Source organism: Dendrobium catenatum, unplaced genomic scaffold (genome assembly GCF_001605985.2).
Source record: "Dendrobium catenatum unplaced genomic scaffold, ASM160598v2 fragScaff_scaffold_360, whole genome shotgun sequence".
In the NCBI taxonomy this organism is placed as follows: Eukaryota; Viridiplantae; Streptophyta; class Magnoliopsida; order Asparagales; family Orchidaceae; genus Dendrobium; species Dendrobium catenatum.
The window spans coordinates 450,284-475,156 of NW_021318822.1; the positions used below are offsets into that span (position 1 = coordinate 450,284).

General features: G+C 35.0%; 1 protein-coding gene across 1 annotated transcript; it reads right to left on the reverse strand.

The window, feature by feature from the left end:
* Positions 1-2,919: 2,919 nt before the first annotated feature.
* Positions 2,920-24,017, reverse strand: LOC110107570. The gene is made up of 8 exons (XM_020837842.2): positions 23,523-24,017; positions 12,942-13,029; positions 12,765-12,850; positions 9,691-9,769; positions 9,558-9,617; positions 8,255-8,376; positions 8,036-8,107; positions 2,920-3,359 (listed from the first exon to the last, which is right to left on the reverse strand). The coding sequence occupies exons 1-8, from the start codon at positions 23,924-23,926 to the stop codon at positions 3,257-3,259; spliced, it is 1,014 nt and encodes a 337-aa protein (XP_020693501.1). The 5' UTR covers positions 23,927-24,017; the 3' UTR covers positions 2,920-3,256.
* Positions 24,018-24,873: the final 856 nt, after the last annotated feature.

A 24,873-nucleotide genomic window follows, 5' to 3' on the forward strand; every position in this document is an offset into this window, starting at 1 on the left:
TGTAGTTGTATATCATACTAGTTGCACACGTTATATTTAGTCTAGTAAATTTAATAAAGGACATGAGACTCATGTAGATAACCTTCACAATGTTGCCATGCATAAAAGCTATTTTAACATCCATTTATCATGATTTTAGGGCATATCAAGCTACTATAGGTAAAATCACTATGATCAAAGTGTACTTAGCATTATTAAAATATATTCCTTCTTCTTGAATGAATCATTTTGCTAATGATCTTTCCCTATATCTAGGTACTTTGCTAATGATATAGCCCACAATTATTATTTTTCATTGGTTTATTTATGAGTTTCTAGGTATTTAGCATTATTAAAATATATTCCTTCTTCTTGAATGAATCATTTTGCTAATGATCTTTCCCTATATCTAGGTACTTTGCTAATGATATAGCCCACAATTATTATTTTTCATTGGTTTATTTATGAGTTTCTAGGTATAATTCTCTTCTGATGATTTTATTTCTCATTTAGGTCATTATTTTAAAAAACTTTTCTCATTATTGTTCATATCTTTTACGTAATCTTGGCTCATCCTATAACAATTATTCAATGATGGAAAGAGCATAAGCAATCAAATCAACAAAATATAATTTTGTGATAGATTGTAACTCCCTAAATCATTCTAATCTTATTATCTAGCAATTTCTTCCTAATCATCCTAATTAGTAACTAGTTTGGGTATCATCTCCACTTGCATCTCAAATGTATAATTGCCCTTTTATAATTTCACTACATTCTCAATATTGACTTTGATCCTTTGATCCTTAATTATAGTCAAGCCAAATCATCATTTCATGCTCATTAAAGATGCCATCTCTAATAGTAATATACACTTTCATCCTTTTTTATTTATTAGCCATCACATATATCCATTAACTCCCTCTAAATATCCTAAAAATAAACACATTTTGTATCTTAGCTTTAATTTTTCCTCATTCAAATGAACCAAAATTGAATATCTAAAATTTTTAAATTTATGCATTTTTTTTTTCATCCAAACTTCCTTAAGATTTTTGAGATCAAGATAATCAATATTAATTGTTACACATGAACATAAATTGGAAATCTTAAAATACTTAATTAATGTGGGTTTTGTTTTGTTTTTTAATTTTCCCAATAAGTGAACCAATAGTTTCTATGTATATAAGTGAGACAAATAATATAGTAGACCAAATTAATTGCAAATTCAATTCATTATATTTTTTATCATTCATAATCACAATCAAACCTCTTATCACTTTTAACACTCTATTTTGTTTACTAAATTATTTATTAATATCAGCATGGGTTTACTTTAAAACATCATAAATCTATCCATGAATGTGATTTTAAAAAATAATATTATACCAGATGTATATTCGTTTTGTTAGGGGTGTAAAATCAAGTAAATAGGACAAATTTGGGTATGATGAAAAAATTGGCCTAACATGATCTATTCAACCCAAATCTGCCTCGTTTAATAAATTGATCAAATAGGAGGACTCAAATCTAACCTACTGGCAACCCAAATGACCCTAACTTGACCTGATAATTCTTTTTTGATTAAAAAAATAATTATAATTTATCAATTAAAGAGTTAAAGTTAATTGATAAAAAATATGAAAATCATACTAGAAATAAAAGAATTTAAGAAAAAAAATATTAAATCAATCACTTTTTGGGTTAAAACAAGTTCATAGGTCAACTTAAACTTAAAATCAAAATTCTAGACCCAAACTTGGCCGTTTATTAAATGAGGCAACAAGAAATAATTTTTTTTTGGTAAGGTTTGGATTGGGTTGACAGGTCAAGTCATTTATTGACATCCTAATTATATGTTTATTTTTAAAGTTTAAGTTCAAGATTTATTATTGTCACTTTTTTAAATGTTTGAAAGATATTGATGATTTAGTAAATATCATACACTTTAAATTAGCATATTCATATTTGCATTAGCATATCTATATTTCATATGTATTCTTATTTTTATTCTACTAACATCAAAAGTAAGAAAACAAGTTTAAAAAAATTTAGCATCCTTTTATCATTAGCATTACTTTAATTACATTATGGCATTTAGATAATCTCTTGTTATAAAGCAATCTATAAATAAGCATGTCTGTTTTAATAAAAACTTTTCTTCCTCAGGAATAAATATGGTATGTGTAAAGGGAATCATTAATAAATAAAATGTATTCAGTAAATTTGCAATCAAGATCACAACCAGAAACAATAATTTCATTCAAGAAGACTGAACCCAATTAGCTTTTTACTAAAGCTCAATGAGCCAACATGCAGAATTTATGCTCTAATCAAATTGTAAGTTGGCTCATTTAAAAAATAGTAATATAAAATTTTAAGAAAATATTAAAATTCAAAATATCATTACAAATTTATTTTAATTTTTAAAATATAATTTTATTTATTATGTTGAATCCAAATTTATCTGTGGATGACGAAAAATTATTACGTCTTCCCACCTGACGTAGAGATGCGTCCTCCCAGAGCTAAAAAACTCGGTTTTTGCTCGATATTGCTAGGTATTATTTGGTAATAACGACGAATATCATCATGTGAAGACCAATACCGAGTTATACCGAGCAATACAAAAAATACCTAGTTTTTCCTAGAGAAAACTCGGTATGTGCTCGGTATTGCTCGGTATAGCTCGGTATTGGTCTTCACATGATGATATTCATCGTTATTACCAAATAATACCTAGCAATACCGAGCAAAAACCGAGTTTTTTGGCGGTGGGAGGACGCATCTCTACGTCAGGTGGGATGACGCAATAATTTTTCGTGGATGACGCCCAACTTTTCTACCAAGCAATCTTCTAGGTAAAATTAAAAAATCTAGAGAGATTTGAGTGAGTATGACTGGTGAGATAGAGAAATCAAAGTACCAAGTAACAAAAAATGACCCTAAATGTGCATCCTCGCCCTTTATTTATATGGCTTGGGAGACTACAATGAGGTCTACATACAATAAACAATAAAAGAAAAAAAGTATAATATTAATTATGACTCAGTAATTATATATTGTACAGAACAAGCGGCATGACCTAACAGGTAATTGCTTAGCAGAAATCTGTCATCAGATGATGGAATTTCTTGTTTGGATCCCATTCTGATTGCTCTCCATTCAAGCTTATAGATTTGGTTGCCTCTGCAAGAAGGAAGACAAAGCTAAACATCCTATTTGGCTTCCGATGCTGTCTTCTTTCAGAATTTTCTTCCAGCAACAGGATCTCATTTCATATCTTGAAGTACTTGTAACCATCTTCTTGGCTTGTCATACCCTCTTCCCAATCACCCATACGGCGGCCTCCGAAAACCACCTGTTGAATTCCCAAGTATCTGACAAAAGAATGGAAGGCTATGGTCATACAGGAAAGCTGTTTTAAGAAGCAGTAAGAAAGTCGTCCCAAACGAAGACTTTGTAAAAGCTAGTCCATGGACCACAATATATATTATATTGTTCAAATAGCAGTTATTTGAAGGCTAATTGTGGTAAACGAAGGAAAACTTTTGTTCAGCTTATTTCATCCAAACAATATCCATTTGTTTTCTAATAGTTTATCTTACCACAAAACACACATAAGACTGAACCCACTAAGGCCGAACCACACTTAGGTTTAGTTTGGGACGACTTTTTGTTGCTTTATAAAACAACTTATAAGTACAAAAATTAAAAAAATTATATTAAAAAACTGTTTTATGAAGCAATAAGAAAGTCATCCCAAACACAGCCTAAGTCTAAGAAGTCAAAATCTAGACAAGAATCAAGTAATTTGTTTGTTTGATTAAGGCACTAGATGGTATTGAAGTGTCTAATAGCAGAGTTCTGGCATATTTCTTATGCATCCAAGTACTAAGCAGAGATGACAATGCTGCAAAGAGGTGAGGTAGAGATCCATTCTGCAGCACTTCAATTGAATGGGTTTGGAATTTTATATAGAAGTTACAGCATGAGTATGAGCCATTAACTTAAGTCCCATCATATTTAGGCTTTGTTTGGGACAAGTTTTTTGTTGCTTCTTAAAGCAGCTTTCTAATATAAAAATTTTAAGTTTCGTACTAAAAAGTTGCTTTAAGAAGCAACAAAAAAGCCGTCCCAAACGAAGCCTTAATTGGTTGGGAAGAGTATGCATGCCACCAGTCCAATCTGAACTGAAATATTTAAGGCAATGATATAAGTAGACTTAGACATTGCAAAGAGATTGCTTAATGTGTGACCCATTAGTCACATTGAAGGCAATTGAATAATCACTCCATGTATGCCTGCTGTAGGTTGTCACGAACAGAATTTGCTATAAATTTCCTTTGAAATGGGAGGCACTATACTTGGTCAAAAAGTGATGAGGGGCAGCAGTCAGAGATTTTGACATGTGTATCGTCAACGTAGTCGTGGATCGACAGCTACGATTCAGAGTCTGTATTTTTTAAGTATTTTATGTTTTATGTTGCATTTGAGTTTTCCCATTTTACCCCTATGGGGAATTGAGTCTATGTTGTAGTCGGAGGGCACTTTAGTCTTTTATGTTTTCTTTCATTTGGGCCTATTTATAAGATGCCTCTTGCATTGTAATGGATGATGATTATTGATATGAAAATTCAGTTTTTGCTCATGATCTCTTTGTGAGTTCTAGAGGAGAGTAGTAGTCTAGGAGAGGCTCACACGGAATACCCAACAGCCCCCTTTGTGGGAGCTTTTAGTTCTTTATTTTCTTCTTCCACTTTTCTTTTTTCTTCTAGCCATCCCCACCACCCAACCCGTCTACTTGCCGCCGGTCAACACCCACATCTTCCCCTCCCCTTAGCCCGCCAGATCTCCTTTCCCCTCACCCGTCCCACTAAATCCCTCCCACCTCCCTTCCACCGGAGCCAACACCAAAGCCACCGGCTCCATCGGAGCCCCACCCGCCGGCCAATCCAAGGCTAAGCCATAGAGTTTGAATTTCAAATTCAAGTAAGCTTTCATTACTTTCCGAAATTAACTCCTTGTCATTTGGGAAGTTTCCTAATTGAATTCAATTTGAAATTTGAATTTCAAATACCTTCCTAAGTTATGAAACCCAATTAAGAGACCATTCAAATCTAATTAAATTTTAATTTAATTCAGAATTTGATTTAATTAAATATTCAATCACTTGGGCACCACTTACATTGAACCTAGACACAATTTTAAACCCCCATAGGGCCGGCCCCCCTCTCTCTCCACTTTGCCACCTAAGCAACAATTAATCCCCTCCTAAATTCCCTAATAGCCACCGGCCCTTAATTAGGTGGATTTGAATTTAATTTTAGCTCCCCATTTCTAAAGAAAATTTTGAAATTCAGAATTCAGATTTTTCTTCTCATCTTTTCTCCCCCACCACTTGGCTTAACCCAAAGAAAACCCTAACTGTTGAACAATTATTACGTCCTCCGACCGGACGTAGAGGAACGTCCAGTCGAAGGCCAAATCGCGCCAAAAAATGAGAAATACTGAGCAAATACCGAGCAATACCAAACAATAATGAGGAATACCATCACGTGAAGACCCAATACCGAGTTATACCGAGCTATACCGAGCAATACCAAGTTATACAAAAGTTGTACCGAGTTTTTCCTAGAAAAAACTCGGTACAACTCGGTATTGCTCGGTATAGCTCAGTATAAGTCGGTATTGGTCTTCACAGAGCGGTATTCCTCGTTATTATTAAATTATACCTAGCAATACCGAGCAAATACCGAGTTTATTGACGGGATTTTGCCTCCGACCGGATGTTCCTCTAAGTCCTTACACCGGACCTAATAAAAGTTCTAACCCTAGCCGCCCCTAACCCTCCCCTAGTCATCTTCCACCATCCTCTCCTCACCTCACAAATCTCAAGATTGTTCTTCTCGAACCGCCACCACCACTATGCATGGCCGATCCGGTATTCGACCATGGCTTCTTATAAGATGATCAAGGACGAACAAGTATTCTCGGATCTTCTTTCTTTGACATAAATCCCGACGCAGACGACTCCGTGGAGAATTATAGGGATCACATTCTCTTACGTTAGCACCTCCTATCGAGGAGCACCTTCTCGCTAGGCGTTGGATACTCACTAGTCAACTCGTGGATTCCCCGCCGCCGGCCACCTCTCCAACGAACTACACCTTGGGCGTCATTTGTCTCCTAGTGGCATCGCTAAGCTTATTCTCAATCTTCCCCCACTAAAGCACCTTCACCAAGAGTGTGAGTGAGGGATCCAAGGTGAGCAAATCTATTTGTTAAACCATGGATTAGTGTTTCTTTGCCCTAACATTATTTTCTCTATTTTATGTTGTTAAATTGTAAGCATCCTATTAATCTAGTTGTAACCGCATGCCTTACATAATTTCTACTTGATAATTCTAAAAGCCTAATTTGGGAGAACAAGAAGCCTATAACTAGTAAAGCTATAGTAATCAAATATTAACATTTTACTTGCATTGTTTCACATCAAAAAGATACTAGTTCGCAAAAGCATTCATCATTGTCATCCTCATTATCTTTATCGAAACTATTTGGAGTTGTCTTTATGATTTTCATTTCTCATTCTTTCCATTAAGTAACGCATAAGGTGTCAAACAATTCAGCAATTCTCCTCACATCTTCTTGAACATTAAACAATTCAACAATTCTTCTCACATATTCTACATAGGTAACCTTACGTATATCATTTTTCCTTTAAAATCACTCAACACTAATTTTATCTATCCATTTAATGAGAGGATTTTCTACTATTTGTAAATATTAGATGTGATACTAAGGCCATGTTACCACAGAAGTGGTATTGTAGTCCCGTACGAGTCTTAATATGCAACAGCAATCCAATGGGATGTAATTCCAACTACACCTATTTTTCAGCAATTTTATCTTCAATAAATGCTAATTCAATCATGCCACACCACATTTAAAGCAATAATAATGCTCATCATGAATGTAAAATTGCTGCCACTCGCATAATAAGCCTGAATGAGGTACTTTAGCTTCAAGAACTAATCCAGCAGATCCAAGGTCTAAACTGCAACAATACCTGAATTTAATTGCAACAAATCCGATTCAACGTACATATTTTTCCATTAGGCTAAGATTTTATTGATTACCAAACAGACAATAGAACTCCAACATCATCTCTTTTTGAGATCAAAAAACCATTTTGAGTATGTTACATGGTATATTTTAAAGCAAAAATTAGCTAGCTGCAGAGTGGTATATTATAGGCTTTTACTTTACATCTTCAGGCTTCACAATGGTGTTGTATTATTTAACATTGTCAGATAACATTTTGATCCCTCTCTACCTTTTACAAGTGCATCAATGTGGGCTACGAGAAGCTCAGTCCATTAATTACCATTGTAAATTTAATAGTTCTAAACTCAAAAATAATCTCTTATTTGTGCTATTTGGCCATTAAAAGAGAAGCATAATATTAAGTTAAATGTTGCAGAGATGAGGATGCTTAGGTGTATGAGTGGATTTACTCATAGAGACATGATACGAAATAAGCATATACGTGAAAAGACTGGAGCACCACTAGTGTAAGATAAATATTAGAGAGAGTCGCCATAGATGATTTTCTCACATAAAATGGCAGTCTTCTGATGACCCAATTAGGAGAGTAGATGTATTAGATTTGACTTTATTAAGAAAGGTAGATGTATACCTAAAAGGATATGGTTAGAAAATATTAGAAATGACCTTTCTTTATTAAATTTAAATGAGAATTTGACTCTTAACATGACATAATGAAGCAAAACAATTTATATAGACGACCCCACAGTGGGATGAAGGCTTGATGATGATGATGATGATGATGATGTTGTGCTAATTGCATACATAACATAAATCTATGATTATTGAATTTAATCGGAAATCAATCCTAAATAGTGGGACAAGGCTAGCAATGGTGATGATAGATTTACTTAAACCAAGAACACGATAAATCATTGAAATGTTCATGAAATTAGCTGACATAAAGGTATTCACAAATAAATTGAAAAATCTTAATGAGTCTTACTCTGAGCTCAGCAGAGTAAGACAATTGAGCAGTACATCAACAGCAAAATAATCAGAAGTCCCGAGGTCCACCCTGTAATAAAAATCATTTGGATCTATAAATCATATAGGTACTTATTCATGCTAAACGTCAGCAAGTTTTAAAACAAAGCTTTTTGAATGTTGTTTATTGAAACATGCCTCCAAAAATAATTAACAAAATTTGTGATCAAATCTTTACCAAACTCGACCCCAGTTGTCTTGAAACTCCACATCACTTATGTCATGGAATGAAGAAGGCATGATCCTATCAGCCACATCTGCATCATACAAGGGATCATGGTCCATCGATGAGCTTGCCAACTGTATCACCCAACAAAGAGAAATGAACAAGAAGTTCCACAAAAAAATTCAAATGCTCAGTTTTAATCATCATCAACTAATCCAAAATATTTGGGATTAGCTTTATAAATAGTCATTTTTAACTTGTTCTTATTGAGGTTTGTTTTTAGTGTTAGCTCTGCTTCTTGGAAATCTTTCAGGATAACTTCTATACATCTTCTTCTACTCTCATTAGTGCTCATCTCATTTGAGCAATGTTGTCTCATTCTTATATCCACCAACTAGAATTAAATATTATTTTTTAAGGGTAGAAATCTGTCCTAAATAATTTTACTAATTATAAGTAGGGCACAGTATCACTTATAGACCCATGAACTCCATGCAGAAAGCATCTTAAAGCAGGGCAAACAGTCATATTCCAACATCTTAAAACATATATCATTTGAGCATTGGGTGGTTTTTTTTTTCTTTTTTTCTGGGCTGGTGAGGGGATGGGAGGAATTAATATAGAAAGCTCTTATAAGAGAAATTTTCTACATGTATCATATATCTCATTAATCGTCATTTTAGTATTTTTCCAAATTACTTTGTGGAAAATTTGAAACTTCTCCTGGCCAGCTAATCATGTCGTGACCCCAGTCATATGCCTCCATGTTTGCTCCAACAATTCCGCCTAATGCTGGCCGCAGCCAGCTAGGGGCGGATCCAGCTCCTTTTTTTAGGGTGGGCAAAAAAAAAATTTTTTTAGGGATGGGCAAAGATGCTTATGATTGATAAAATTAGGACAAAAAAAATTTTTTTAGGGGGGGCAAAATGCGCAAAATACCCAAAATATTCTAAAAAATTCCCTCTAAATATTAAAAAAAAAAATTTTGAGGGTGGGCATTTGCCCACCCTTAGGCCAATGTGGATCCGCCTATGAGCCAGCCCCCGCTCTTTTTCCTATTCTCATTGGAATCTTATTATAAGAGAATTCTATAAGAAGGTGGTGAGACATGCAATGTTTTATGGCACAGAATATTGACTATTAAATTAAGTGTTGCAGAGATGAGGATGCTCCGGTGGATGAGTGGCTTTAAATGCAAAGGTAGGAGTGAAAAGTATGATTAACTTTGCTAATTTGGTTGCAGCACAATACTGAGGAAAAAGGATAAATGAAAAAAAAAATGTAAAAATAAAAGTTTACTAGCCTATACTGTAACCTGTAAGTTAGAAGAGTTGAAAGCTCCCAAACGACCCATGACATACCATGATTGGATTACCTACAGAACCATCAAACATGAGTCAGATTTATAACACCAAGAAGAGGTGAACATGATTGAATTACCAACTTACACTACCAAGAAGATCTAAATCACGATCTGATGGTGCAGAATAAAGCTCAAACCATATAAAGGAATCTGTGGGATTAAAGCTGTAGATTGAAAAGAAATCATAAGCTAGATAAGCTTTTTTCTGCTCAACAAGCATGTTAGATGTAAATCAAACACACTAAAAGAATATATGAACTTCAGCAATAGGGAAATATAAAATAGGTAATATCAAATGTATAAAATATGCAAAAGGTGAAAAGCAAAAGATGCATACCAAAAAAAACGAAAAAAATGGAATTTATGCACATCACTAATGAAAGCATAACCGAAATGTTTATATATATATATATCTAACTAGGAACACACACTAGTCATCATCATATTAGCCTTATGTCAACTAATTGAGACCGGCAGTAATATAATCCTCCATTCTCTAATGTTAATTGCATTATGAGATGTTAAAATTCATTATTCATTTACTTTTATACAACTTATAGCTAAGTTACCTTTAGTCTACCAACATACTTAAAGACGATAATCACTTTCAAATTCACTGAAATTCTATAATATGTTATCAATTTTATAGAGCTAATCTTAGTAGCTAAGGTTAAACCCTATTTCTTCTAAAATTTATACCATTTTCAAACTTCTCATTTGCTGCAAAAGAGGCCGCTCCTATAAAAATATTATCATTTACAAATAACTTACACAAAGATGCCACATTTTGAATATTTCTTATGATTATTTCCAACACAAATACATAAGAAGTATTGATTTAATGTTATCCATAATTCCTATTATGGTTAGAAATTTCGTGTTCAATCCATAACTGTTTTCCTTTTGCTGGTCATGGTTTACTCGTCATCAACTTCAATTTATTCCCCACCATTTGGAGTCTACTTTATGAATCATTCTTTTCCATTCATTCTTGTTGAGTGCAACATGTTGTGTTAAATCTACTTTGTGCAGGTAATTTTGCATAGCCATGATATATTTGATATACCCATTTTTCTTCTTGATCCTTCAACATTATTTCTATCTACCAACCTTACTAGCGCACCTTTTATGTATCTCTAATCCACTTAAGTATATTTTGCATTGTCTTTTAGAGGCTGCTTGGTTTGAAGAAAAAGGAATACACAAGAAAAGAAATATAATGTAAAATAAAAATAGTGTAATGAAAATACTTTTGAGTTGTTTGGTTGACAAATCAAGGATTTTTATTTTTTTTATTGATTTGAGGTAAGGAAATGCAAAGTAAATAATGGTGCATTTAGAACAAAAGTTGATCAAAGGTAGCAAATAGCAAGAGCAGTCAGCGAAGATTACAGGTGGCCTGCTGCAAGTGGCCTACGACCGACGATGGATGGCAGCGACAGCCAATTGTGACTAGTGACAACCGCCAGAGGAGCAACAATAAATGAGTGGTAGGAGAGGCTACGACGACCAAGGATAAGCAGCAGCTAGTGCTGCGGAAACGACTAGTGACAGGCGACAAGGTCAGCCGACCAGACTTGTACCAAAGTCTTGTATTGGGAATTCAATCAAAACAAGCAAATTTCAAATACACTCATAATGAACTAGATGGAATTTCCAAATGCACCTCCAAAATCATTTGCATTTAAAACAAAACCGTCAAATGCCCAAATTTTAAATTTGTGTTTACTTCAATCTACACTCAAAATACAATTAACCAAATAGCCTCTTAAACAAAACATTCAACTCATGTGCTCTCTTACCTTACATGACCACAAACACACCATCTAAACATTTTATTTCTTCCGCACTCAACTCGGCCATTAATGATTTATTTATTTTCAAATATCTAAATAAACATGGTTTAGTCAGTCTAATATTAGCAAATTTTCCTTTATATCTTCATGATATTTTTTCACCTGGTAGAAAATTTACCTTTATACTTGCTATTTTAACTGTTCATCTTTAACTATAGAAGTTATATCCGTATATATTGTCTTTTGTATATAAGGTACACATGAAAACATATAAAACTGGGCATCATTTGATGTTCCAACAAGACTGGTTGACAATTCTTAACATTCATCAAAATATCTTATCAAATTATCTTTAACAATTTCAATATATATTCTGACACATGTTTTCTTTAATGTGTGACAAAATTAATTCTCATAGTACTCTCATATGCCATTTTAGTATTAAAAAAATAAATTATATGAAGTTCCAACATGGCCTTCTACTCTTATCGATTGATTCTGAAAAATCACCTTTAGGACAGATTCATGGAAGTAAAACAAAATTGACTCCTAAGTGATCTTTAGGTTCATCTTCAGACTTTATGTTCCAATACCATAGCCTTATTATATGACTCAGTAAGTTCTATATTCACCTCAAACTTAAGCATTAAGATTGGTACAATAAATGATTCTTCGATCATTTGATATTCTCCTTGTCTATAAAAATCTTTAAAAAAGATAGGATCAACATAAGTTTTTATATCAACCTTGAGTGTGCTGCTACACCATGATTGTGTTCATTTTACTTTTATATAAAAAGAATCATTCTTAAAATTTATTTTAAAATTTTCTAAAAATAATATTTTTACCTTTAAATAAGATTAACTAGCTCCATCCATAGTATATCAAATTTCATCAAAGTCTCAAGATCACCTCTCACAAGCATGAACTATAATATTCATCGCATGCTTGCTTTTTTATTATGTCACATCATATACAAATCATTTAATATTTATTGTTCTTTCTTTGATTCACTTCTCACTCCTTATTAATGAATCCATATAACACAGTACAGACTAAATAAGGTGAAAAGCATAACTAGGATAAAATCATGAAGAGACCTAACTGGCATATGCTAAATTTAAATATAGAATACAATGCACTGCATCATGAATGCATTAATATTAGTACAATTTACATGTGTATATGACAAGATCATCATAGTAAAAATTTATTAGACATAATCCTTATCAAAGCTTAAGAATGATTGATGATAATGCCAAGTAAAGTGAAATAAAGAACTTTAAGTGAGGTAATCATTGAGTTATGCAATCTTGTTGAATTTAGAAGATAATTAATGAAAATCAGAGTCATCGTTTCTCACTCCCTGAAGTTAACTTTGAAAGCCAGAACCGATCCTGTTTTTGACTTGCCAAAATCTCTGCCTTTCTTGCGAACCCTTTCCTCAACCTAATAAACATAAATGCAAGCCCATTAGAGACAGATGGAGCACATTTTCATTAAATATCAAGGAAACTTTACAACGCATATCTTATCACACCCTTTTCCTCATGAGTTCTGGGTTCCCCACGCTATCCCCAATCACTGCTCGGAGTTCTTCATCATCTTTGCATGCGTTTTCTAATATCCTTAGCCAAAGATAAAAAATGTCAACCATATACAACTTTTTCTTCATAAGATAATTTAATTACAAGATTAGTATGCATTATTGCAATTAAAATGAAATAATAACAAAATCGCAATAAATGATGCAATGATAGAGAAAATGATCAAACAAATCAAGGCTAAAATCAATTATACCATGAGTGTAAAGAATTTGTGCTTGGTGATGACAATGGACAACAATCAGGAGCCGTAAATAGGATCTAGGTTCAATCTAATGTGAACAAACTCAGGTATGTATATGATACTTCCTTACTATAACTTGCCATTAAAAAGAACTAGCAAGTTTGTGGACATACTTTACGGCAACAAAAAGGTTAGAGGATTCCAACCACATCGTCACAATATTGTGAAAGCAGGATTTCAAGAAGTCAGTCAGAACTCTAAATACATCTCGGTGGAGACTAACTTTTAAGAAGCTGAACCTTGTTACTTCTTTCTTGTAAAACAATAATAGAAAATCAGAATCTCACTCTGTGCTTCTGGATGAATCTCTCATCTCAACAAGAACAACAACAATAACAACAACAACATCAAGCCTTTCTCCCATTATATGAATGTGAGGTCGGCTATATGAATTATTTTTCTCCATTGCGTCTTGATAAGAGTCAAATTATCATTTAAAACTAATAATAACAAGGTCATTTCTAATATTTTCTAACCAAGTCTTTTTAGGTCTACCTCTACCTTTCTTAACATAAGTCAAATCTAATATAACTAATTTCCTAACCAGGTCATCAGAAGGCTGCGTTTTATATGACCAAATCATCTAAGGCAACTCTCTCTAATCTTCTGGAGCTACTCTAACTTTTTCACGTATATGCTCATTTTGTATCTTGTCTCTAAGAGTAAAGCCACTCATCCACCTAAGCATCCTCATCTCTGCAACACTTAACATTATATTATGCTTCTCTTTTAATGACGAACATTCTGTACCATAAAGCATTGCAGATCTCACCACCATCTTATAGAATTTTCCTTAAGTTTGAGAGAGACTATTCTATCACACAATAAGCCCGATGCATTCCTCCATTTTAATCATCCAACTTGAATTCTACTAATAATATCCTTATCAATTTCACTATCACGCTGAAAAATAGACCCAAGATATTTAAAACGTGTACTTTAATTAATGACTTGATCACCTAAAGTCACAATCGCCCTACTAGATCTATTATTACTAAAATTACACTCTATATATTAAGTTTTAGATATACTCAAACGAAAGTCTTTAGACTCTAACTCCCTCTCTATTCATATCAACAAGAAGAATATCATCAGCAAAAAGCATACACCAAGTTACAACCTCTTGCAAATGTTTAGTGTGAACATCCATGGCTAAAAAAAAAAAAAGATATGGGTTTAAGGCTAATCCTTGATGTAATCCAACTGAAATAGAAAAGTACTTGGTCAAACCAACTTGTGTTTGAACACAAGTAACAACTCTGACATACATATTCTTAATGATTTGAATGTAAGCATTATTAACCCCTTTCATTTGTAGAACTCTCCATAACACTTCTCTTTGGAACTTTATCATATATTTTCTTAAAATCAATAAATATCATGTAGATCCTTCTTATTCTCTCTATACTTCTCCATCAAACCTCACAATAAATGTATAGCTTCCATAGTTGACCTACCCGGCATGATTCCAAATTGATTTTGAGAAACATTAGTATCATGGTGCAACCTATGCTCCATAACTCTCTCCCATAGTTTTAAAGTATGTCACATTAACTTAATTCCTCTATAATTTGCACAATCTTGTGCATCACCTATATTCTTAAAAATAGGAATCAACGCACTCATTCTCCACTCATCTGGCATCTTTTTAGTCTCCAAATTAATATTAAAAAGTTTAGCAAGCTAAGATATTATAAGGTTACTATTTCATCTCCTAAGCATTTCCACACCTTTATTGGAATGTTATCATGTCCAACAGCTTTTTCACACTTTATTTTCTTTAAAGCATCTCTAACTTTGGTTTTACTAAAACACAAATAAAAAAAATCATTATTTTCATTTAGGGTGCTAAGGTTACTAAGTCAATCACATTCTAACAATCTTTATTGAAAAGTATGGAAAAATATCTAATTCACATTTGTTGAATATCCTCTTCTAATAAAAATACTTTTTGATCTTCATCCTTAATACACTTCACTTTAAGTAAATCCTTATTATTATTATCTCTTTGTTTGCTAACTAATACATATATCTTTCGCCCTCCTTAGTATCTAATATATTATATAAATCATTAAAAGCTAAAAATTTTTCCTCGCATATTGCTTTCATAGACTCCCTACGGGCTTCTTTATATCTTAGACTCCCTGCGATGTGCACTGAGCAAAAAGGCACTAGTTTATTCACGCTACCCTCAGTTGGGGCCTTCCCTTGTCGCCATCTCGGATCGATGAGTATGAACTCCTTACCTTCATGAGTTATTCCACTAGACCTCACAAGTGGCAACATTCATCCATGTCATGACCATGATCCTTGTGGAAGGCGCAATACCTTGAGGTGTCATGGGTGTTGGTAGTTGCTTGGTGGTTGCTTTTATTAGCGGCGGGCGCCTCAAGAGCTCCTAGTTCTATATGGCCTCTATGAGTTCGGCCATAGACATTCTCAATGGAGTGTAGGTGGGCTAAGTTGGAAAAAAAACCTCTTTATGATATCGATGAGTGTCACGAGGGAGCTCCTCTACACTTGATGTTGGTGACCCTACTACCCTCAAGAGCCTCAGTTGTATGGGTGCTCTCTATTGTTCAGGACGTTAGCGATCATGTGGCAAGTTTGGTCTCTCATCTTCCTATCCCTGGGACGAATTCTTTCTCGCTCTCTTCCTTGGTGTGGGCAATCCTTTGATGGCTAGCAGCTGAAGATGATTCAACCACCTAGTTGTACTCCTCGAATTGACATGATCGTTGGCCAGCTACAACAATTCGACAAGTGTTCTCGGCTATTGCAAGTCGAGTACATATCTGAAAGGACCTTCCCATAATCCTTGAGTTAAGGCAGCCTAAGCGAATACAGGCTCCAAGTCCTTTATGTCTAGCATTTCTCTCTAAAACATCACAATGAAGCTCCTTAAGGACTCTCTAGGCTCCTACCTCATTTTCATAGAGCCTACGAGTTCTTCTGGGGTCTTTAGGCACTAGCAAGTTGTGTAGTGAACATCCACTTGAATTTGGAAGAGGAGGTGATTACTCCAAGGGGCAAGCGAGCAAACCACCTCAATGTTGACTCCTTGAGTGTCGTGAAGAATAAGCAACACTTAAGGACATTGTCTATGTCCAATAGGGAGGTCATATTGGAGGTCATGACTCGAAAGTCATCATATGATCTGTGGGATCAATCTTGTCTTTGTATGACTCCAAATGAGGCATTTCGAACTTGGGAGGAAATAAGGCCTTAGCGATTGCCCTGGAAATGACATTGGCTAGTTATGATTCTTCCTTCCTAACTCGCCTAGTCGACAGGCTATAATCTTCTTCACTCATCTAGGTGCGAGTGTAGTCAAGGATGGGTGTAGAGGCAAGTGCTCTCTCTGAGTGCTTTTGATGAGATGTTGAGTCAAAGGATCCTTTAGGCATGTTGTTAGCTCGCGCTCACCCCGAAAGGCCGCTCGGGGCATCTCAGATTGTCTTCATCAATCACTCCTCAATTTCCTGCAGGTCACGACGAGTGGTGAATTCAGCATTTTGCATGTTCACATATGCCTCATGTTGAGGTCGCTTGTCAAACAGTCTGTCTTCTGGCCCTTGGCATCAATCCATATTCACCACATCTAAGAGGATGTTGAATCCAAATTTATTCAATGGACCGTACTAAAATTTACTAACATATTTGTTTGGTGAGTTGAGAGCCTATTGGTGAGAATGAAGAATATAGAGCGCTGAGATGAGTAGAGTAAGTTGGTAGAATTTCCACTAACCATTCAAAAAGTATAAAAAATGAGACTCAAGAGGCCCAAAAGATTTAAAAAAATGTCTCAATTGTTCATCATCACTCTTTATTTATAGAATTTTCAGGGCTATAGAAAAGGCTATACAAAAAATATTAAAAATACAGGCTACAACGAATATATGTATAACACTATACACTAATAAAGGATACATGTCACCTCCTCATTGGCTGCAAGAGGATGAAGTTAATGGTCTGACAATCTATCTAACATCTGGCAAGCTCAAGAAAGGGGAGTAGGTGTAAGGCAGGCTCCAAGAGGAGATGGATCTGTAGCTAATGAATTGTCTTATCACGTTAGCATACTAGCGTAGAAGGCTTGAGGCCGCCATATCGTGAAAGGAGAGCAAAGGTGTTCACAGGGCTAAAGAGTCCCTGAGCCTGGCAGTAGGAGCCGAATGGATTGTGGAGTGGGATAAGCACTATCCTGTAGCTAAGTATAGTGAGCTCGGAGGGGGAGGATGTGACTTAGATAAATGGCAATCCATCTGCTTCGTGAGGAATTTCTTGTCACTCAATGAAGGGCAAGCTTTTAGCAAATTTGGGCGAGTGATGCCCGTCGTTCTCCTTGGGCGAGTTTCTTTGGTGGTCTTGGGAGAGTCGTTTGAGGGATCTATTCAAAAGGGGGAACTCCCTCATCACGAACCGGTAGTTAAGGTTATTATTGGTGTACGTAATTCGTATAATCTAATTTGTCATCTGATATGTTAATTAGTTATGTTTTAATATGTCATAACGCAACCCGACAAGACCCACTTATAGATAGGTCCTTTCGTGTTTAGCAGTGACAAACAAATCCCAATATCTAGTTTTTAAAATTTCAAATTTTCTTACATTATTTATTTTAAAACAAATAATAATATGCTACAGAGATACTAAAATATCTAACGTACTAAAATAAACCCACTGTAAAATCTCTTATATTTCATCGTCAAAATAGTTATACATAATCACAGTACATAGATATAAACAAAAGCTAAAAAACTAAATGATGAAACTAGTCATGACTGTGCAAAAATCAACAAAAGAAGTACTTATAAGCTTAGATCTGACTGCTAAAATTGCTAATCAATAGGCTCCTCTTTTCCAGACCCGGAAAAAAAATGCAAAACTACAATGAGCGACAACAACTCAGTAGGCTATAAACACCGATCTAAATTTTCAATTATTTTTTTATTAAATATTTTTTAGAATATTTAAATGAAGTATAATAATTCATTGTGCTAAACAAAGTAATAAGAGAATAGCATAACAATTACCCAAAGATTCAAGTAATAATACTGAGCAGTCAAATAAAATAAAATTCATATAACATAACATAACATAATAGGTTTTTCCAGGTCCAAACAAAATCTTAACGAATTCTGATCCCTTATGACTCTATTTGTGCTTTTAGCACCAGAATATGTCCGTAGGCACCAAAGCATGGCATTTTGCCACCAGAACATGTCCGTAGCTATGATGCACCGACACGGACACGACACGGACACGGGACACGGCAATTTTTAAAAATATAGGACACGGGTATGGCATGACACGGCATAATAATTTTTTAATATAATATATAAAAATTAAGGTGACATTATAGTAAAAATGTCAAGCAATAATAAATCAATTTCATGATAACTTGTTTAGTTTATAACATAAAGATGTTTAGTACAAAATGTCTAGTACAAACACAAAAATATAAGCAAAAAATCATTTAATACAACATGAATGTCTAACTACTCAATAGAGGGAATGATAAAATTAGATTCAGATGTTGGTCTTTGGCCTTCAATATCATCATCATTGAATATCATTGCTTCCAACTCTGGTTCATCTAGAGAAAGATTTGCAACCTCCAATAATCCCATATCATCAAGGCACTCGAACCCATCTCCAGCAACATCCCACATCTTGTTATCACCTATCATATAAAGTGGGGTTTTCCTTGATAGAAGACGAAGATTTGTATGCACATAAACTAAATCTTCAGCACGTTGTGGAGTTATTTTATTCCTTTTCATTGATTGAATAAATAAGTATGTACTCCAATTTCTCTCACAACAGGAAGAGGATGATACTGTGTTGCTTTTGCTCCACCTATCTTCAAGAATAGTATAAACAATGCTCCAAAAACTTGAGTCTTCAACATGTGACTTTCTTTCATGTCAGTATATAATTTCTTTCACTTTTGCTAACATAGAGTCTCACATCTCATAAATCAACTACGACGTAGTAATCTTATGACATATTTTTATTCCATGGCCAAAAATTGCATTTGAATGACACATTCCCTCCTCCTTCAAATGTTTTTCCTAACTTTGTAACATGAATCCATAATGGCTTATCAATTTCTACAGATGGTTCTTTTGAACCTTCACCTAATCCACTCCCGCCAGCAGCCGAGCTCATTTTGCTAACAAACCAATCATGCATATGAATACATCGAATTAAATTGATATGAAGTGAAATAAAAAAATCACAACATGAATAAAACAATATACCGGTCTGCCGGGGGTCAAGGGGGCGCTACCCCCTGGCGGGGTTCGACCTGCCTGGTCAGGTTGCAGGGTCAAGGGGCAGCGCCCCTGGAACAAAATTTTATTGTAAGAGTAATTTTGAAGTTCTACTTGTTTTTAAAGTTCGTAAGTTGTTTGTATGTGAAGATACCAAGTGGTACCGAGCATGTACCTAGCAGTACCGAGCATATACCTAGCAGTACCGAGCATGTACCTACCAGTACCGAGCATGTACCTAGCAGTACCGAGTATGTACTGAGCAGTACCAAGTATGTACTAAGCGGTACCGAGCATGTACCTTGCGATACCGAGCATGTACCTACCAGTACCGAGCATGTACTGAGCAGTACCGAGCATGTACTGAGCAGTATCGAGCATGTACTGAGCAGTACCGAGCATGTACCTAGCGATACCAAGCGGTACCGAGCATGTACATTAGATTTTTCAACAATGAAGAGAATAAATGGCGAAATCCACTTACAGGTCTTGGCTCTCTTACGCGCAGAAGGTGCTCTATTTGGCCTTGATTGCGAACTTTCCCTCGAATGACAGCAGAAATAATGTAAGAACGAAGGAACGGGAAAGACGAGCTCTGCTTGGCTGAGCAGAAATGACGAAGGAACGGGAGGCGAAGGAAGCGGGCTCCGTTTGGCGTCGACTGCGAGCTCTCCCGGTCCGCCCTATAAGCTTTCTTTCGTGGATCGAAAAAATAGGGCTTCTCATTCGCGAAAAAGGCTAAATAGAACGGACGATTTTATCATTTAATAACCGGACACACATGTCGGACACGCGTGTCCGATTTAAATTTTAATCTTTTAAATTCCGACACTCCAAAGCCGTGTCAGAAACGTGTCCATGCCGTGTCTGACGCGTGACCGTGTCCGACATGTGTCCGATACTGCATACCCTCTTTAAGAGGCGTGTCGGTGCATCATAGGCCCGTAGGCACCAAAACATGACTTTTTAACTACCAGAACATGTTGTATAGCCACCAAAATATCTTACTTCTTTTATAATAACATTTCTTAAAACTTCTCAATTTAATTAATAAAGCACATAATTCAATCACATAAATACATATTTCATAATAGTGAAGCAATTAAAGAATAATTGAGCTCATAACAGAATTGCACAGTTTTTTATGACGGTAGGCAATAGAACTTCCTACTGAGTACAAAAATACAGTCTTAAAACATAATCAAATTATCAGAGATTGTATCAAATATCATTTTAAGACTTTAATCGTACTACAACACTATTTTTTAGAGTCCAAATTATTTTCTATTTAATAAAAATCACACCAATTTCGACAACTTCTTGTATAAAATTTTTAAAAAATATTCAAAATATCATAATCTCAATCTCTATACAACAACAACATCAAACCTTTATCCCACTACATGGGGTCGGCTACATGAATCATTTTTCACCATTGTGTCCAATTAAAAGTCAAATTAACGTTTAAATCTAATAAAGAAAGGCCATTCCTAATATATTCTAACCAAGTCATTTTAGGTCTGCCTTAACCCTTCTTAATATAAGTCAAACCTAATATCTCTACTCTCCTAATCAGGTCATCAGAAGGCGGCTGTTTTATGTGTCCAAACCATCTAAGGCGATTCTCTCTAATCTTATCTTCTACTGGAGCTACTCCAACTTTTTCACGTATATGCTCATTTCGTATCCTATCTCTAAGGGTAAAGCCACTCATCCACCTGAGCATCCTCATCTCTGCCACACTTAACTAAGTATTATGCTTCTCTTTTAATGGCCAACATTCGGCACCATAAAGCATTGCAGGCCTCACCACCATCTTATAGAATTTTCCCTTGAGTTTGAGGAGTACTTTTCTATCACATAACAAGCCCGATGCATTCCTCCATTTCAACCATCCAACTTGAATTCTGCTGATAATATCCCCATTTATTTCACCATCACTCTGAACAATAGATCCAAGATATCTAAAACGTGTACTCTTATTAATGACTTGATCGCCCAAAGTCACAATCCCTTCACTGGTCTATTACTACTAAAATTACACTCCATATATTCCATTTTTGATCTACTCAGGTGAAAACCTTTAGACTCTAAGATTGACCTCCATAATTCAAGTTTACCTTCAACTCCCTCTCTAGTCTTATCAATAAGAAGAATATTATCAGCAAAAAGCATACAGCAAGGTACATCATTTTGCAAATGTCTAGTAAGAACATCCATGACTAAAGCAAAAAGATATGGGCTTAAGGATGATCCTTGATGTAACCCAACCGAAATAGGGAAATACTTGGTCAAACCACCTTGTGTTTGAATACAAGTAATAGCTCCTGCATACATATTTTTAATGATTTGAATATAAGCGTTATTAACTCCTTTTTTTTCAAGAACTCTCCATAGCACTTCTCTTGGAACTTTATCATATGTTTTTTCTAAATCAATAAATATCATATGTAGATCCTCCTTATTTTCTCTATATTTGTCCATCAAACCTCTTAATAAATGTATGGCTTCCATAATCTCAATCTTTATAACATATAAAAAGTTACGCAGTAAAAATTTTACTCGTGTAAAGATCCTTATTTTTTAATAACAGAAAATCTAGAAAAATTTATTCAAAGTGATGGTGAAATAAATGGGGATATTATTAGCAGAATTCAAGTTTGATTGATGAAGTGGAGGAATGCATTAGGCTTGTTGTGTAATAGAAAAGTAGCACTCAAACTTAAGGAAAAATTCTATAAGAAGATGGTTAGACCTGCAATGCTTTATGGCGCAGAATGTTGGCCATTAAAAGATAAGCATAATATTAAGTTAAGTATTGTAGAGATGAGGATACTCAGGTGGATGAGTGACTTTACTCTTAAAGACAGGATACGAAATGAGCATATATGTGAAAAGGTTGAAGTACCTCCAGTGATAGATAAGATTAGAGAGAGGATATGAAATAGCATATACGTGAAAAGGTTAAAGCCTTTTTATCCCTTCCATACACCCTTAAGCCCCTCCACTAACAAATATTCCAAGGCTAATCAAATATGTCAAACCTAGGTCACCTTGCCTTGATCTAGTCTTCGCTTTCTTTCATCCTTTGGCCTCCAAAGTCCAAACCACTTAAAACTTAACAAAAATTCTAGAACACGCTTAAAGACAGGCCACTAGCCATCCCAAGTGTTTGCAAGCCCTGAACATAGTTTAGGCCTTGCCATAAGCCTTTGTTCGACCCCTTCTCTTTGATCACCACCTCCAAAATAATTTCTCCAATAGTGTTCTGTTCTCCATATCATTAACATCCCACCATTGCAACTAAAGCCTTGGAAATTATTTTCCCAAGGCTAGATTAGAAAGCATTCAATAGAATCCTTAAATCTAAAGGCTGGAAAATGTCAATAAGAAGAATGATATATTTTATCAGAGGCTTCTGAATAAAAAATTAAAAAACTCATTTTCCATGTTAATCTCAAAGAGAGGAGAAAATTTTTTAAAAGCTTTGCTTCATATCAGTTACACACTTCCCAGTTCCCATAAGCACACACGCCTTGGCAACAAAAAGAAGCTGAATCTATAGAGAAGCAGCACTTCGGTTGATAAAATATGTACTCTGTATGAACCAACATATGCCAAAGGCTGCGGATGATATGCTTACTTTCAAATGCTACACACCCACCATGTGATATAAGGAGAACGAGGAGTGTATACACAAACGTCAGTGCATTACCATCCTTGAACTTCTTTGAAGCATAACATCAATCAAATACTGGGCAACTTCCAAAGGGTCTTTTATTTTATCCCTTCGTTCAAAACTTCCAGAGTTAACACCAAATCCACTCACCTCACTTAAACATGTAATAGTTAATCAAATTCCCACCCCAAAACTTCTTCTGAAGGACTTTAACATCCATCAACATCACGCTTAAACCATCACTAAAAATAAACTTTCCTACAGCAAAAAAAACGTGAAACGGAACGATAAGAGAAGAGATGAGAGTGGCACTTACTTAGCCCAAGTTGGGTAGTTATGTATGCGATCGTACTCTCTCTTCCGTTTCTCCTCCCGAACCCTCAGCAACCTCCTTCCCCTCGCGCTCGTCCCTGAAGTTTTCGCCTTTGCCAAATCATTCTGCTCCTCATCTTCCCCACTTCCTCCAGAGTTAAATACCATCGGAACAGTCCCTCGGCTAACGTTAGCTGGCCATTTTCCGGCGCTGCGGCCACCGCCGCTGTCGATATTGAGAAAATATTGGAAACGGTGCATAGCGTAAAAGGCAGATTTTTTAATCAAGAGAACCGTGAGAGTAGCTGGTGCAAGAAAGGCATGTTGATGAGAGGGTGAAGGCCTTCGATTTAAGGTGGATAAGGAGAGAAAAGAAGAAGAGCAGCCGTAGCTCGTAGGCGCGAGCATTGCATCGCTAGCGGCGGCGAAGTCCGTTACTCCGTTGCGACTCGCGAGAAAATCATAAAAATGCGTGTTTTTTTCTTTAGAATTCAAGATAATAACAAAAGCTTTAAAACTTTTATCAAACAAAATTAGTTTTTACTCATAAATATTGTTATATTATATTACTTTTTAAATTAAAATTATTATACATGCTCTATGATTATACGTGCATGAGTTTGTTGGTAGAATTCATAATCTTTCCTCCAGTTTATTTTGCTTGTTAACGGCGATTAAAGGTATATATTCCTTGATTTTTTTTTCTTTTAAGGATTTCTCGCAGGGGCAGAGCCAGAAATTATTTATAGTGGGGGCACAAATTAAATTTTATAAGGGGGATTTACATACATGACACTTTATTATATCTATATTACATATTTAACACCTAAAGCTTAAATATTACATTCCTACCATCCAAATACAAATCTAACAACAAAAATATCACTCTGTCTCCACAAGCCCTAACTCCGTCTCATCATGTTGCGTGCTCTTCCCGCGAAATAGAAACAGCACATGGAAGAACTTTGGATTAGTATTATATACATTTACCTTTGTTTCTGTAAAAAAAAATTTGAGACTTTTCTTTTGATTTTTCCTCTTTACAGTTGGATTTCAGTGCCCTCCAATTTGCCGAGCAGTTGTCTTTGTCGTTTTGCTTGATGCTTTTATATGGTTTGATGCTAAACTTTGCTCCGAGTTTTTCTTTTTCAGACTTCGTTGATTCAAGGGTAGTAGTGCTGATATTTTTAATGAAGCTAAATTTATATCTTCCGTATCCCAAAGAGGTAAGTTCACTAGCTTTAACTCTTCCAAGGAATTTGTTGAAAAATCAATTGAAAATCTTGGTTCCTGCAACTCGCAGCCAGAACTCCCTAAGCTCTTCGAACTTGCTTCCATGAAAAAAGTAATATTCT

What these genes read in the sequence shown, in the direction of transcription:
- LOC110107570 (XM_020837842.2), bottom strand. Translation starts at nt 23,926, where the DNA reads ATGCTCGCGCCTACGAGCTACGGCTGCTCTTCTTCTTTTCTCTCCTTA. An exon ending in AACTACCCAACTTGGGCTAA is followed by an intron (nt 13,030 to 23,522) that starts GTAAGTGCCACT and finishes TCTTTGGCTAAG; the next exon opens with GATATTAGAAAACGCATGCA. An exon ending in TCAACTCTTCTAACTTACAG is followed by an intron (nt 8,377 to 9,557) that starts GTTACAGTATAG and finishes TGGGTGATACAG; the next exon opens with TTGGCAAGCTCATCGATGGA.